This window comes from Nyctereutes procyonoides, unplaced genomic scaffold (assembly GCF_905146905.1).
Source record: "Nyctereutes procyonoides isolate TBG_1078 unplaced genomic scaffold, NYPRO_anot_genome, whole genome shotgun sequence".
NCBI lineage: Eukaryota > Metazoa > Chordata > Mammalia > Carnivora > Canidae > Nyctereutes > Nyctereutes procyonoides.
Window position 1 is genome coordinate 44,229,310 of NW_026575140.1, and position 13,830 is coordinate 44,243,139.

General features: G+C 40.1%; 1 protein-coding gene across 3 annotated transcripts in view; it reads right to left on the bottom strand.

Annotated features, from left to right (window-relative positions):
* Window positions 1-13,830, bottom strand: part of JAK1 (Janus kinase 1) — a 129,896-nt gene that overhangs the window by 45,794 nt on the left and 70,272 nt on the right. For all 3 annotated transcript variants that reach the window (XM_055305510.1, XM_055305511.1, XM_055305512.1), the window contains one exon: window positions 2,063-2,145. In XM_055305510.1, coding sequence (XP_055161485.1) covers window positions 2,063-2,068 — 6 coding nt within the window. In that variant the 5' untranslated portion in view covers window positions 2,069-2,145. The remainder of the gene's footprint in view (window positions 1-2,062; window positions 2,146-13,830) is intronic.

Here is a 13,830-nt window from a genome sequence, read left to right on the forward strand (position 1 = left end):
GGAAGGGTGACAAAGGAAAGCCCTACATTCTTTCTTCCCCTCACTCTGATACCAGCTGCCTACAAACTAATTTCCCTGACCCCAGGTTCCTACTTTCCTTCTGCCTGCCAAGCCAAACTTCACTTAGCCCTCAAAATAATGCCTCTGTAACACATATCGGATTCTCTGATTAATCTACAAGTGAAGTCTCAAACTCCTAACAGAGTCCCTCCATCACATGCCAGCTAGCCAATCCCAAGCCTCATCTTCCATCACTCTTGGCCTCTGACTTCATGCCTGAAACCCACAGAGCTAGCTCCCTCCCTATTCTATGTTTCACACCTTCTTGCCTTTGGTCATCCTGATTTCTCTACCAGGAATACCTTTCCACTTCATCCCCTTCACGGCAAACTGCAATTTCCTTTAGAACTTAGCTTGGAGGGATGCTTGGGTGGCTAAGTGGTTGAGCGTCCCCCTTGGACTTAGGTGGTGATCCTGGGGCCTGGGGATCAAGTCCCACATCGGGCTCCCTCTGAGGAGCCTGTTTCTCCCTCTGCTTATGTCTCTGGCTCTCATGAATAAATAAAATTTTAAAATCTTAAAAAAAATAAAAAAAGAACTCAACTTGAACATTACCTCTTCCAAGAAGCACCTATGAACTTCCATCCTATCCCCTAAGTTAGATCTTCTCTCCCAAACTCACCTCGCTGCACTAACCACACTGGGTTATGACCATCTTACACATGTCTGTTTCTCTCCCACTCATATATGCTTGCCCTTAGGGGCAAGGAACTTTGTATTATTCATCTTTGTATCCCCAGTACCTAGCAAAGACCCTTACATAATTGGCATAATGGCCCAAGGAAGCTCAAAACAAGACAAGTCATAGAGTGTGGACAACAGCCACAGTTCTTTTCACCGAACTCATGTAATTGATTATCAGCTGCCCTGGTAAGGCAAGATACTTACAGGAAAGACATGAACCAGATGTACCTCAATGCTATAAACTGAGAGGCACCCAATTTTACTTTCTCATCCCTGAAAGTAAAACCTGAAAACCAGAATCTTCCAGAAAACAGGGTGAAAGACTAGGCTCATAACTTACCTTGAGGGTTCAGATCAACTGTCAAGCAAGAAAGTTTTCAAACTCAACACTAGGCCAACTCCATCCCACAACGAAAAACAGAAACGGAAAACAAAGCAGCTACAGTCTGCTTTATAAGATATGATAAACCTTTGTCTTTGAGATCCTATATGGGCATGGCAGGAGAAGATCTCAGAGATGGTGTTATACCCTTTCACCCTAAGTAAATAATCAGGCAAGTATATGTAATTATATATGGACAAGGTGTGGTACTTAAGAGAAAATACAACTGACAACATACACCAGGAGATGAAACAAAACAAGAACTATCAACAGGAAAGGAATACTATGCAGGAATACTATGCAGCTGTTAAAAAAGATGACATAAAGCTACATGAACCCACACTGGAAAATATATAGGACATACTGCAAAGTGAAAAAAGGCATAATATGTATATTATGATCCTTTTGGTCATGCATATGCATAATATGGAAAAATAATAAATTGTTAAAATGCTGAATAACTAGGAAGGATTATAAGAAAACTTTACTTTTTACTTTGGACTTCCTATACTTTCACACTCTTGGGATTTTTATTTTTTGTTTTTTATTTTTTTTAAGATTTATTTTTATTTATTTATGATAGTCAGAGAGAGAGAGAGAGAGAAAGAGAGAGAGAGAGAGAGAGAGAGGCAGAAACACAGGCAGAGGGAGAAGCAGGCTCCATGCCGGGAGCCCGACGCAGGACTCGATCCTGGGACTCCAGGATCGCCCCCTCGGCCAAAGGCAGGAGCGAAACCACTGAGCCACCCAGGGATCCCCACTCTTGGGATTTTTAAACCAGCACACTCAACATTTGGAAATGAAAAATTAAAATAGTGATATTTAAAAAGTAAAAGATATAAGGGCAGGTAGCCCTATAAGTTCAAAATCAGCTTCATTATTCTCTTTAAAGCCATTTTCCTTTGGTCTTTTAAAAAAATATGCAAATGTACATACCTGCATTTATTCGGCTGTCCAATGTCCTCCAAAAGGCAGACTGGATTTTCTTCTCTACTTTCCAAAGTCCGTTTAGAGTCGGGCTAAGACAAGGATAAATAAATAAATCAGCTGCAGAGGTAATTGCAGCAGAAAATAAGAGGACACTTTTATTAAGGAAGCAGCCCAAACCATAAGTGGGCAGGAAAAAGCATTTGGGAGGAAGAAGGAGAAAAAATTGATGATGACAGTGAGAGGACAGAGAGGCATCTGAAAAGATGATATTTTCACTGCTTCAAGAAAGGAAGCCAAGGCCTTCTGCTTCCTGGCATAGAGTGCCCTGTCTAGTGTAAGTGAGGACCGTGTGCCTTTTCCGTCAACCTCTCTCCTGAGGCTGTGAACAATAGTTTAGGACACCCAACATATGCACTTTTACTTCCCATTTCCATTTCCTTTAGAATTACCCTCCTCCCAACCCGTTCTGTCCTTGGCCTCATTTTAATGGTGAAACATCATATGATACAGTGAAAGGGGGAAGGCCTAAGAATAGGCCTGATGAAAAATGCTTTTAGTTCACCAAATATTTTTTGAGCTATTCTTACTTGAATACTTAGGTAGCAACAACAAAAAATATTCATTTGATTCTGTAGAATTAAAGTACCCCATCCCATCATCTTCATCACCAACCACCACCACACCCTCAAAATATACATAAAAGAGCTCTGTATTGTTTTAACAACTTTCCAGGTGCCTCTCACACATTCTTTTTTAATAGTAGAATTAAGTAATTTTTGCAAATAAGGAGCAACCACCCTTAGTGGTATGAAAGTGGTTTCCAAGTTAATGCAGACTACTATCTGTTTTCTCTTGGTCATTCAATACATTTTATTAGAATTCTACTTTAGGAAGACACAGTCCCAAGCATTACACGACAGAAGTACAGAGTGGGGAGGAGATGAGGATGGGTTACCTCTGAGGCTATAGGCCAGTATTCCCACAGAATCTAATGACTGAAGTGGGAGATGGAACAAATGAAAACATAAATGCAATCTAAAATCAATCATGTCACAATACCATCTTCTGGAGATCAGGCAGAGGATAGAAGTATGAATTTTGATATGACAACTCTGACTTGGCTATTTTGACATGGACAATTTTAGCAAGATTCAAAGAATAAATCATTATATTCCCAGCTTTTAAAAATTTAATATAATCAATTGTTTTAATTATGTGAACAGATAGTCTGCCCTGAACCAAAACAGCAATATGAAATTAGTTACATGCTAATTAACACCTTGCTTCGGCTCAGAAGCTGAGTTTCAAATGTCACATTTAGGAAATTCATTATTTTTGAGCAGTTTTTCATTGCCAGAAGCTGACCTATATTAGAAAGCCAACATAAAGAACATGAGCAACATGGCCCCTGCTCACATGGAGCTTATAGTCTATAGTGGAATCCAACAAAGAAGCATATAAAGAAGTAACTATAAAGAGCTTAAAATGCCTGAAGGAAAAAGAGAGAGATATAATAGAAGAATGTCATCTAGTGTGGGACTCAAAGAGAAGTAATAATCGCTGAGATGTAATGGATATCCTGGGAGATGAGGAGAAAGTAGCCTGGGTAAAGGATTAGTATGTGCAAAGGTCCTGTAGAGGAAAGGGGTTGGTCTCATTTCTGCAGCTTCATAAATGGGGAAATCTCTCCAATATTCCTTTATACCTGGGCAAAGAATAGCACTAGGTGGTTCATCAGCAGTATCTGCTAACACCATGTCCGGGGCCTCTCGATCTGAGTTTTCCTGGAAGCGTGCCATTATATGCTACCGTCAAGTATGAATGAAAATTGACCAGATGGGGATGCCTGGGTGGCTCAGTGGTTGAGTGTCTGCCTTCGGCCCAGGGCGTGATTCTGGAGTCCTGGGATTGAGTCCCATATCAGGTTCCCTGCATGGAGCCTGCTTCTCCCTCTGCCTGTGTCTCTGCCTCTCTCTCTCTGTATCTCGAATGAATGAATGAATGAATGAATGAATGAATGAATAAATAAGGAAGGAAGGAAGGAAGGAAGGAAGGAAGGAAGGAAAAAGAAAGAAAAGAAAAGAAAGAAAAGAAAAGAAAGAAAAGAAAAGAAAAGAAAAGAAAAGAAAAGAAAAGAAAAGAAAAGAAAAGAAAAGAAAAGAAAAGAAAAATGACCAGATGGGCTCCATTTTCTGGAGTAGTAAGAAGCCTGCTCCAAATCAGTAAAGGGACACATTCAGAACCCTCAGAGTTCTTTCAGATCAGGAAGAGAGGTGTAGGTTCCACCAGGCCCAAACTCTTTAATAAAAACTACAGCATATATCCTTTTCGAACTCACAAAGGATTTTAAAATGCACTATCAAATCACATATTATTATTGAACTCAAGAGTCACAAGGGTGCTCTGAGCCTCATCTAAGGTTTGAAGGAGTCAGCCTAAAATTACCAAGATTTTTCTAGAACTAGGATTCTATGAAAACCTGTAGTAAAAGAGAGCTCTGCTCTTATATTATTCCTTCTCTACTGCAAGCCACACTATATTGAAATTACAGTATACCTAATTTTCAAACCGACCTCCAGTATTACTGGACAGGACAATAAAATGGTATTGATTTGTGATGCTAGCCTAGAGATTAAATTCTTAGGGAAAACATAATCAGGAACAAATTTCTAGACAATATGCATTTACTATGATGTTTTTATATGCTGATGCAATAACAAAACCTCTGCTCCCAAAAAACTGACACTAATGATTAAAATGTAAAAATACCCATAAAGCACTTAAAAGACATGCTAGACCATTTTAAGTACTTAAATCTAAGACTGCTGATCCACTTTCTATGAAATGACATCTGTCCTCATTCAGGATGATAAGAGTCTTTTGCTGCTAAAGACTCTGTAAAAGTTTCATTCAAATAACATTTCTTTCCATATAAACCAAGCAAGATGCGCTCTCTTTACTTAAGAACAGGTAGGAAAAGAGCAAGATCATTTTATAAATATTCTGGATAATTCCAAGAAATCAATTCAAGTTTCTTGTTACAGATACAAAAAGAAAATCTTTAATGCTTAAAAAACTGACCAGAGTAGGAATCGCACAATACCCTTTAAAAATAGTATGATTCACTCACTGGGTCCCAATCCCAACGCAAATGAATATAAAGAAGCTCAGAAAAATGGGAAGAATAAAAGTGAGTAATCAAAAGCTTTTTTGATGATAGCAGTGAATTCTTCTTCTGTAAGTCTAATTGACTTACAAGATTTCAATTAAAAAAAAAAAAAAAAACTGCCTGGGACACCTGGGTGGCTCAGGGGTTGAGCGTCTGCCTTTGGCTCAGGTCATGATCCCAGAATCCGGGACCCAGTCCCGCATCCAGCTCCCTGTGAGGAGCCTATTCTCCCTCTGCCTGTGTCTCTCCCTCTCCCCCTGCCCCCGTGTCTCTCATGAATAAATAAATAAATCTAAAAAAAAAAAAAGCCTTTCTTCCTATAAGAGGATTGCTTTCACAGCTCAATCTTATAGATGCTACTTTACATTGAAAACAAAAAAATCAGGGAAATTTTATAGAGTCTCACCATTCTTTGGTTTACAAAAGTCTCATATACGGGACAAGTGTGTCTGATACTTCCTGAATGAGGGAGAAGTAACAGAAACAAAACACAACTCTGTGGATCTGAACAGGGCCTAGCTACAAACAGAGGGATATCGTAACTATTTTCCAAGATGTTAAACTCCTAGAAATCTATTGTCTGAAGATGCAGAAACCGTCTTAAATTGTCAAGGACATCTTCTGAAATATGGGTATCTATATATGGGAAGAATACACAATTAAATTTTGAATAGTGAAGAGACATAAAAATAGACCATGTTAATAATCACAAGTATGATCAGAATAGGATGGCTTTTGGCCAAAGGCCACTGTCAGATTTACATGATAAAAACCAACTGGATGATGGTTAAAATCAATGAGAAGAGTCAGAATACGATACTTTGAGTATCTGGTTATTTTTGCTGAAGAAACCATCACACACACACAGGGAGTTACTTTATGTACACCTGAAAGGAATCAAAGCTTTTGATTTCTGAAGTAGGAAATACAAAATGTTGATAAGTTAAAGAAGAAAAATATGTAATTAAAAATATTTCATGACATCAGATGCTCAAGAAATTTTAGGACTAGGGGCACCTGGGTGGCTCAGTGGTTGAGCGTCTGTCTTTGGTTTGGGTGGTGATCCTGGGGTCCTAGGATTGAGTCCCACATCAGGCTTCCCGCTGGGGAGGAAACCAAACATAACAATAGAAGCTCTAATCTATGTTTAGTGCTGATCATCAGCACATATTAGATAATCAATAAGTAGTTAAATATAACTGAACACCGAACAACTCAAGGGTTAGGGGCATTAACCCCTGTGCCGTCAAAAATCAGCGTATAACTTTTGAGTCCCCCACAATTTAACTACTAGTAGCCTACTGTTGACTGGAAGCCTTACCAATAACACAAATAGTCAATTAACACCTATCTGTATGTTATGTATATCACATACTGTGGTCCTATAATAAGGTAAACTAGAGAAAAAAATGTTCTCAGGAAAATCAATAAAGGAGAGAAAATACATTTTACACCACTGTACTGCACTTATTTTTTAAAAAATATATAAGTGGACCCATGAAATTCAAACTTGTGTTGCTCAAGGATCAACTGTAGTTGTTAAAAGAAAAATGAAGGTAACAAAGTAAGCAGCATTACTGGCTCGATACACAATCAGCAAGGGTGACCCTGAGCAAATCATTTTAATCTCTGAGCCTCAGTTTCCTCATCCCTTAACCCGAGAGGAAACATCCTGCCTAAAGTATCAGAAAGATCTTTCAAAAAGTCTTCATCAAGCTCCTAACAATGCCTTTTTCAAATAAGGTCGTTGATGTGAAAGTGTTTAGAAAGGCATTAAATGCTAAAGAAATATATTGTAGGCTTTATGACAAAGGACTTCAGTAGGTTGTGAGCTTATTTAAAGAACAAAGGAATACATAGGAATTCAGAACAAAAGCCTGGTCATAAATCAAGTTCCATTTCATAAATCTAGCAGAGCAGTTAAAAGTTGAGTTGGAGTCATCCTGACCTGGGTTTGAATCCTGCCTTCCCCATCTACTAGCTACTGTAATCTTAGGCAAGCTATTTAACATTCTTAAACCTTAATGTTCTTAGTTAAAAAGCACGGGGGGGGGGGGAGGCATTTATCTCACAGAGCTGTGAAGGGTTAAATGAGTTAATGCACATAAAGTGCGTAATGCAGAGTTTAGCAGGCAGCAAGCATTCATATTCTGGCCAGAACTTCTGTTAAACTGATTACATCTTGATGGAACACAGTTCCAGTCAAGGAGAGGGAACTCCAATCTATACAGAGCATCTGCAACATCTCATGCGTGGAGCTGGCACTTGCACTTAATTCTTTTTTTTTTTAAGATTTTATTTTATTTATTCATGAGACAAAGAGAGAGGCAGAGACACAGGCAGAGGAAGAAGCAGGCTCCATGCAGGGAACCTGACACAGAACTCGATTCCGGGTCTCCAGGATCACACCCTGGGCTGAAGGTGGCGCTAAACCGCTGAGCCACCTGGGCTGCCCTTAATTCTTATTATTAAGCAACGGAAGTTTGAGGCCCATCAGTGGGAGTGCCAGAAGTCACACACAGGACTCCAGATTCCAAGGACCTCTCTCTTTCCACTGCAGGTAAAGTCTACTTTAAAATGTCCCCTGTCACCAACATCACAGTCTTCTCTGACTTTTTAGTATTTCTCACAGCCTACCATCCACCTAGAAGACTAAACTCATTCCAAGACCTCCCCTCCAGAGACTGAAAGAACTGTCAAAAAGATGATTGAAACACCCAGGCCTTACCCACATTCCAACCCATAACTAACACAATTGCTGCAGGTGTGGATAGGACAGTTCTGGTGGTCACTGACTAGGGCCCAATCCACATGCACACGCAATCTCCTTGAGGCCTAAGACACACACTGAGCCAGGGAAAGGAACTCTGCTTCCCTTCCAGTCTCATGACTAGGGACTGCACCCAAAGGAACTTTGGAAGTCACTTGCAGCAGTTGCTCCCAGTCCCCCTGCCTTGCTGAGACCCACAATAACTGCTCTGATGAAAGCATCACAAGATACTATGCAGAGCTGATGGATTTTAGCCAAAAGGACGACATAATATAAATACAAAATCTGCTATTTTTTTCCTGTCAGCAAGTCAGAATTATGGCTTTTCTATATGCCATTCCTGCCACACAGAATAACTCACTTCTAACTATAGCAGCAATTCCAGGAATACCCAAGAACCGTAAGTGCTGCTTCATTTACAATAAACTTCTAGGGATGATCAAACAATCAATGCCACCTCGATGGGTCAGGGCTCTCTGTACTGCTCCCAATGAGCCTGCTTACCCTAAGAGTCAATTTCTGATCAAAGTGAATATAGTACTTTCCCTAATTAAAGCCAATAAGTATTTTCCTAAAAGCCACATTGTATCAAGATGCTTTGCTACTTTTCTTCTTTTACCACTAATACATCTATGATGGTATTAGAGAACACAGAATATAGGGGTCAAGAATATGGTGGCAGGAGACCCTCCAAGCAGGGTGGGGAGAATGGCTGGTCTTCACTTTACATGCTTTTCAATCATTCATTCTTCAAATACATATTAAACACAATCACAGTACAATCACAGTAAAACCTTGCATTTGTATGGTACTTTATAGCTTAAAAAGGGATTTCACATCTATAACCACATTCGAGTCTCAGAGCCCGTTTCACAGATGAGAAGATTCAGGTTCAGATATTCCCACGGTCAAGTAGCCAGTGAGTGGCGAGACTGGGCTCAGACACATTTCTCCGCCTCCAGCTTCACTGCCCTTTCTCACTTTGCCACATTTTCTTGATCAAGGCACCAGGCTTTGGCAGAACCTAAAGAAGCACCACAATTAAAATCTGAGCCCACCAAAAACTTACAGTCTATTAACAGCTGGCAAGATAAACAAGTGCGTGGGGACCTCCAGACAGATGTGGAGGGACGCTAAGACAAGTAGGAGGAACAGCAGGAGTCAAGAAGAGAGGGGTGTGAAGTGATCAAGGAGAATGGAATTTGTTCCTAGCTTTGAGGAAGACAGACGATTTTAAAAGACAGAAAGGAAGGGTGTGGCAGTTCTGGGAAAGGGCCAGGTGCAAAGAAAATCACGATGGATATGTAAAAAGGAGGGACAATGTAGGATAGACAGTGTGGAAAGGTCCAGCTGAGGACAGAGTCCACATGCCAGCTTCCTCCTGCGGGCAACAAGAGAAATCGCTTGTAGAAGGAGCCCTTGATCCAGCCCAGTTCTGCCAAGATCTGCCTGGTCTTAAGCAAGCCTCTAACGTTTTCTGAGCTGAAATACTGTGTAATTAAAAAAATTACTAGATGACCTCCAAGGTTCCTTAAAGAACAGAAGGTTTGAAACCATATTATGCCACATCCTAACACAGCTAATTTTTTCATTAATTTGTATTTCCAAGATGACATGCTTCAACAATCTCCTGCTGATAATGCATCTGACAAAGTTTGAGGGTAACCGTAATTTAATGGAATACACAGGAAAAAAATACTGAATCCCCCCACCCCTTGCTAACTTCTCCTAATTTATTTGTGTGTCTACACTGCATATTAACCTACCCTCTCTGTGTTATGCACTAAGCTCTTTTAGGGCAAAAACCCATTTGATAGTTTTCTTCTAATTCTTTAACCATTCAGGGTTCTTGGGGCAAACAACAGAAACCAGTTCCACTTACCTTAGCATAAAAATGAATTAAGAGAAAGATAACACAGAACAGTCTTATCAGGACACCATTCTAGTCTGGCTACCACTGGTCACCAGCCATTACCACACTGGACTCCTGGCTCTGCTGCTTCCATGAAAGATCTCAAGCCACCCCTACATGTTTGCACCATTCCCTCCAGATTCAAAGTCCTGGGACACAGGACTCCAAGAGGCTGCACTGAGTTCATGTGTCTGCCATTTCTTTCAATGTCCACAGTGACAACACAGGATCACTCTAGAAATGGAGTTCAGAGCTAAACAATCCCGAAAATGGCAAATTTCACTTCAGTCTATACTCTCAAAGAACTTAGCTATTACCTCAAAAGACAGAGGATGTTAAGGGAGAAAAATAAGAAATCTCAAGAAAAATAGTCCTTCTTACACCTCTCCTCAACCAAGAAACTATAATCAGTTTTTATGTTTAGCTTTGAAATACTTGCCAACCAAATCTTCAATCTTAAACTGCAGGCAGAGCTCCTCAGTGGACCATATTTGTACAAACTAACAATAGATGACTTTTCTCTGTAGATGTGTGTGTTTCTTCATCAATATTATGAGGTTGGAATCTTAGCTATTTTCAGGTTTAATATTAAAAATTCTTTCTATCACCTTTGGCCATCTGCAATTGTATGTAAGCATTATGGTGTCCTTTTATAACCTGTATTCACCATTTTGAACTCCTTTTGGAAAGAGTCTATAATTTCAAGGTGGAGTAATGAATCCTGGAGTTTAAATTGTACATTTCCTCATTGGCAAAACTTTGTAACTCAGGAAAAAGTTAAATCATAATTATTGTCTACTTAAACAGCATCGCTTGGCATTTACTTAGAAGCATTTTTTTAAGAGTTTATTTATTTGTTCATGAGAAACACACAGAGAGAGGCAGAGACATAGCTGAGGGAGAAGCAGGCTCCCCACAGGGAGCCTGATGTGGGACTCAATCTCAGAACCCCAGGATCAGGGATCCCTGGGTGGCGCAGCGGTTTGGCGCCTGCCTTTGGCCCAGGGCACGATCCTGGAGACCCGGGATCGAGTCCCGCGTCGGGCTCCCGGTGCATGGAGCCTGCTTCTCCCTCTGCCTGTGTCTCTGCCTCTCTCTCTCTCTCTGTGACTATCATAAATAAATAAAAATTAAAAAAAAAAAAAAGAACCCCAGGATCACGACTTGAGCCAAAGGCAGATGCTCAACCACTGAGCCACCCAGGCGCCCCAATTTTAATACATTTTTAAAATGCTAAACAAGACCCTCAAAATAGATTTCACAATCTACTAATGAATAACAAACCAGTTTTAAAAACACTGGTTTAAAGGACTCTATAAGATTATCAATAATATTTACTTTATATTCACTCTTTATATTCTTTTTTTTCTTTTTAAGATTTGAGAGCAGAGAAAGAGTGCACAAGCAGGAGGAGGGGCAGAGGGAGAGAAAATAGAATCCTCAAGCAGAGTCTCCACTGAGCGCAGATCCCAGTGCGTGGCTCAATCCCAGAACCTCGAGATCATGACCTGAACCAAAATCAAGAGTTGGACACTTAACAGACTAAGCTATCCAGGCTCCCCTTATTGTTTATATTCAATGGCTATACCTTCCCCAGATGAACATAAAACACTGAAATGTATTTTATCTGAAATTACTCTGACTCCCAGAAGATCATTCCTCTTTCCCACAGTGTATAGCCGATGATGTTCTAATGCAAATGGCCATGCTGAGATCAACTGTATGATGCCACACTCCTAGTCTTTGTTTCACAACATAATTTCTTCCAGAAAGCTCTTCAGTTGGTTAAATCTATATAATGATGCCTGAGATTGAGAAAACACAGAAACTATATCCACAGAGCACAAACTATGCTTTAAATTTTGCCAATAACTACCATTCTTAAAACCCATGATATATTTATAAACCCACCATTTATTCCCACAGTCCCCAGTTTCTAACTTTACAATCACAGTAAAGTTGATCTTTGCAGGAACCCAAAGAATTCAAAATCCATTCTGCTTACTTCTCATCTATGCAAAATCTTTCAATGTAGCTCATGTAGATAACCACTGTGAATGGATAGAAGAGTTCAGTGTATGGCCACCAGTGGGAATTTTTGGGGAGTGGGAGTTACATAAGTCTTGGAGGTTTAGATGATAGGTGGTATTCAGTTAGGAGTCTTTTGTAACAACTTTAATTACATTTCTCCATCGGTGAACTAAAAAAGATAAACAGATACAGCTACTTTTTCTCAAGATAAATGCTCAGTTAATACTCTGCACACAAGAAGGCAGAACCTCAATGAAACACTTTTTTGTACCCTTGTCCCAAACACATCCACAGCATGTCTCTAACCATAATTCTTTTATCAAATAGCCTTTGTCTAATAGACAACAGTTGAATTTAACCCAATTGTCATCCATCTCACTGCAAACTACTTACCAGTGCCTGGTATTCATTCATTTATTTTTTTAAAAAAGGTTTACTTACTTGAGAGAGAGAGCGCACGTACAAGTGGCAGGTAGAGGCAGAGGAAGAGAATCTCCAACACACTCCCCGCTGAGCCCAGAGCCCAACAGGGAGCTCAACCCCACGACCCTGAGATCATGATCCCAGCTGAAATCAAGAGCCAGATGCCTAACCAACTGACCTACCCTGGTACCTCCATTCACCACATTTAATTTTCCTGCTGGAAAGGGGGAGGAGAGCAGTATAGACACCAGCTATGGAGTTTCTTATATCTCTCCTTTCAAGGGAATAAATATGTAGAAAGGCAGGAGAGGAGGATAATTTGTTAAGACTACTATAGAGAGAAGTATTATGGTAGGATGCTGACAACTAATTGGACTAAATAAACAAATATAAACATAATAACAAGTAAGAGGAATAACTCACTCCTGTACTTCATTCATGAAGTCATTTTAAACAAAAAAACCTCATCATGAAAAGACTATGATACACAGCTCTGTGGGAAGAAAAGAATACAAGAAAAGATTGATTGCCAAAGAAGAATTAACAATCCAAGATTGTGGCAAGGTAATAACACATGATTAATTGCACACAAGACACACACATCCAACCAAGGCAAAAGAGCACGTTCAGAGAAGGTGTGAGGTAGGGGCTGGCATAGTTCGTCCAATCCAGAAGGCTTCATGGAAACACTAGCTTGTGAAGCTGACTAAGAGGAACATTCCAAATAACGGAAACAAGAAGAAACAGCAAAAGAAGGAAAGGGGGAATCCCCCTTGGGAGACTAAACAAAAAGTCTGTGTAGAGCAGAAAGAAATGAGGAAAGGAAGAAAGCTGCTGTTGATTTACAATGGACCACAAATGCCAACTAAAGAGTCTGGACTTTCCTCTGAAGAGACAATGCCCAAGAAGAACTCAAATCCCCAGTCTCATGAATTTCTCTGAAGCAAGAAAGTCCCCTGGCATGTGAATGTTCTGTGAGGGTGGTGGAGGTCAGACACAAGGAGTGATAAGGCATGAAATTCATTGTCAAAAAGTAATATTCTCATTTTAAACAACTTTAAATGAATCAGTCAGTCCTTCATGGATATATATGCACTGGACACTGGTCTTCCCACCTCTCTTATCCTAGTGTGAACATCCAGGACAATAAAAGCTGACAAAATAGCCCCAAATATCGTTACTGGTAAGACCTAGTTTGAATATTCATTTGGAAGGTCCCGGCCGTACCTTCACTTACTAAGAGCATGCACGTGTATGCACATACACACGAAACTTTTTTTTAAAAAAGAGAGAGGGGGGATCCCTGGGTGGCTCAGTGGTTTGGCGCCTGCCTTTGGCCCAGGGGACGATCCTGGAGTCCCAGGATCGAGTCCCGCGTTGGGCTCCTGGCATGGAGTCTGCTTCTCCCTCTACCTGTGTCTCTGCCTCTATCATAAATAAATAAATAAATAAATAAATAAATATAATAA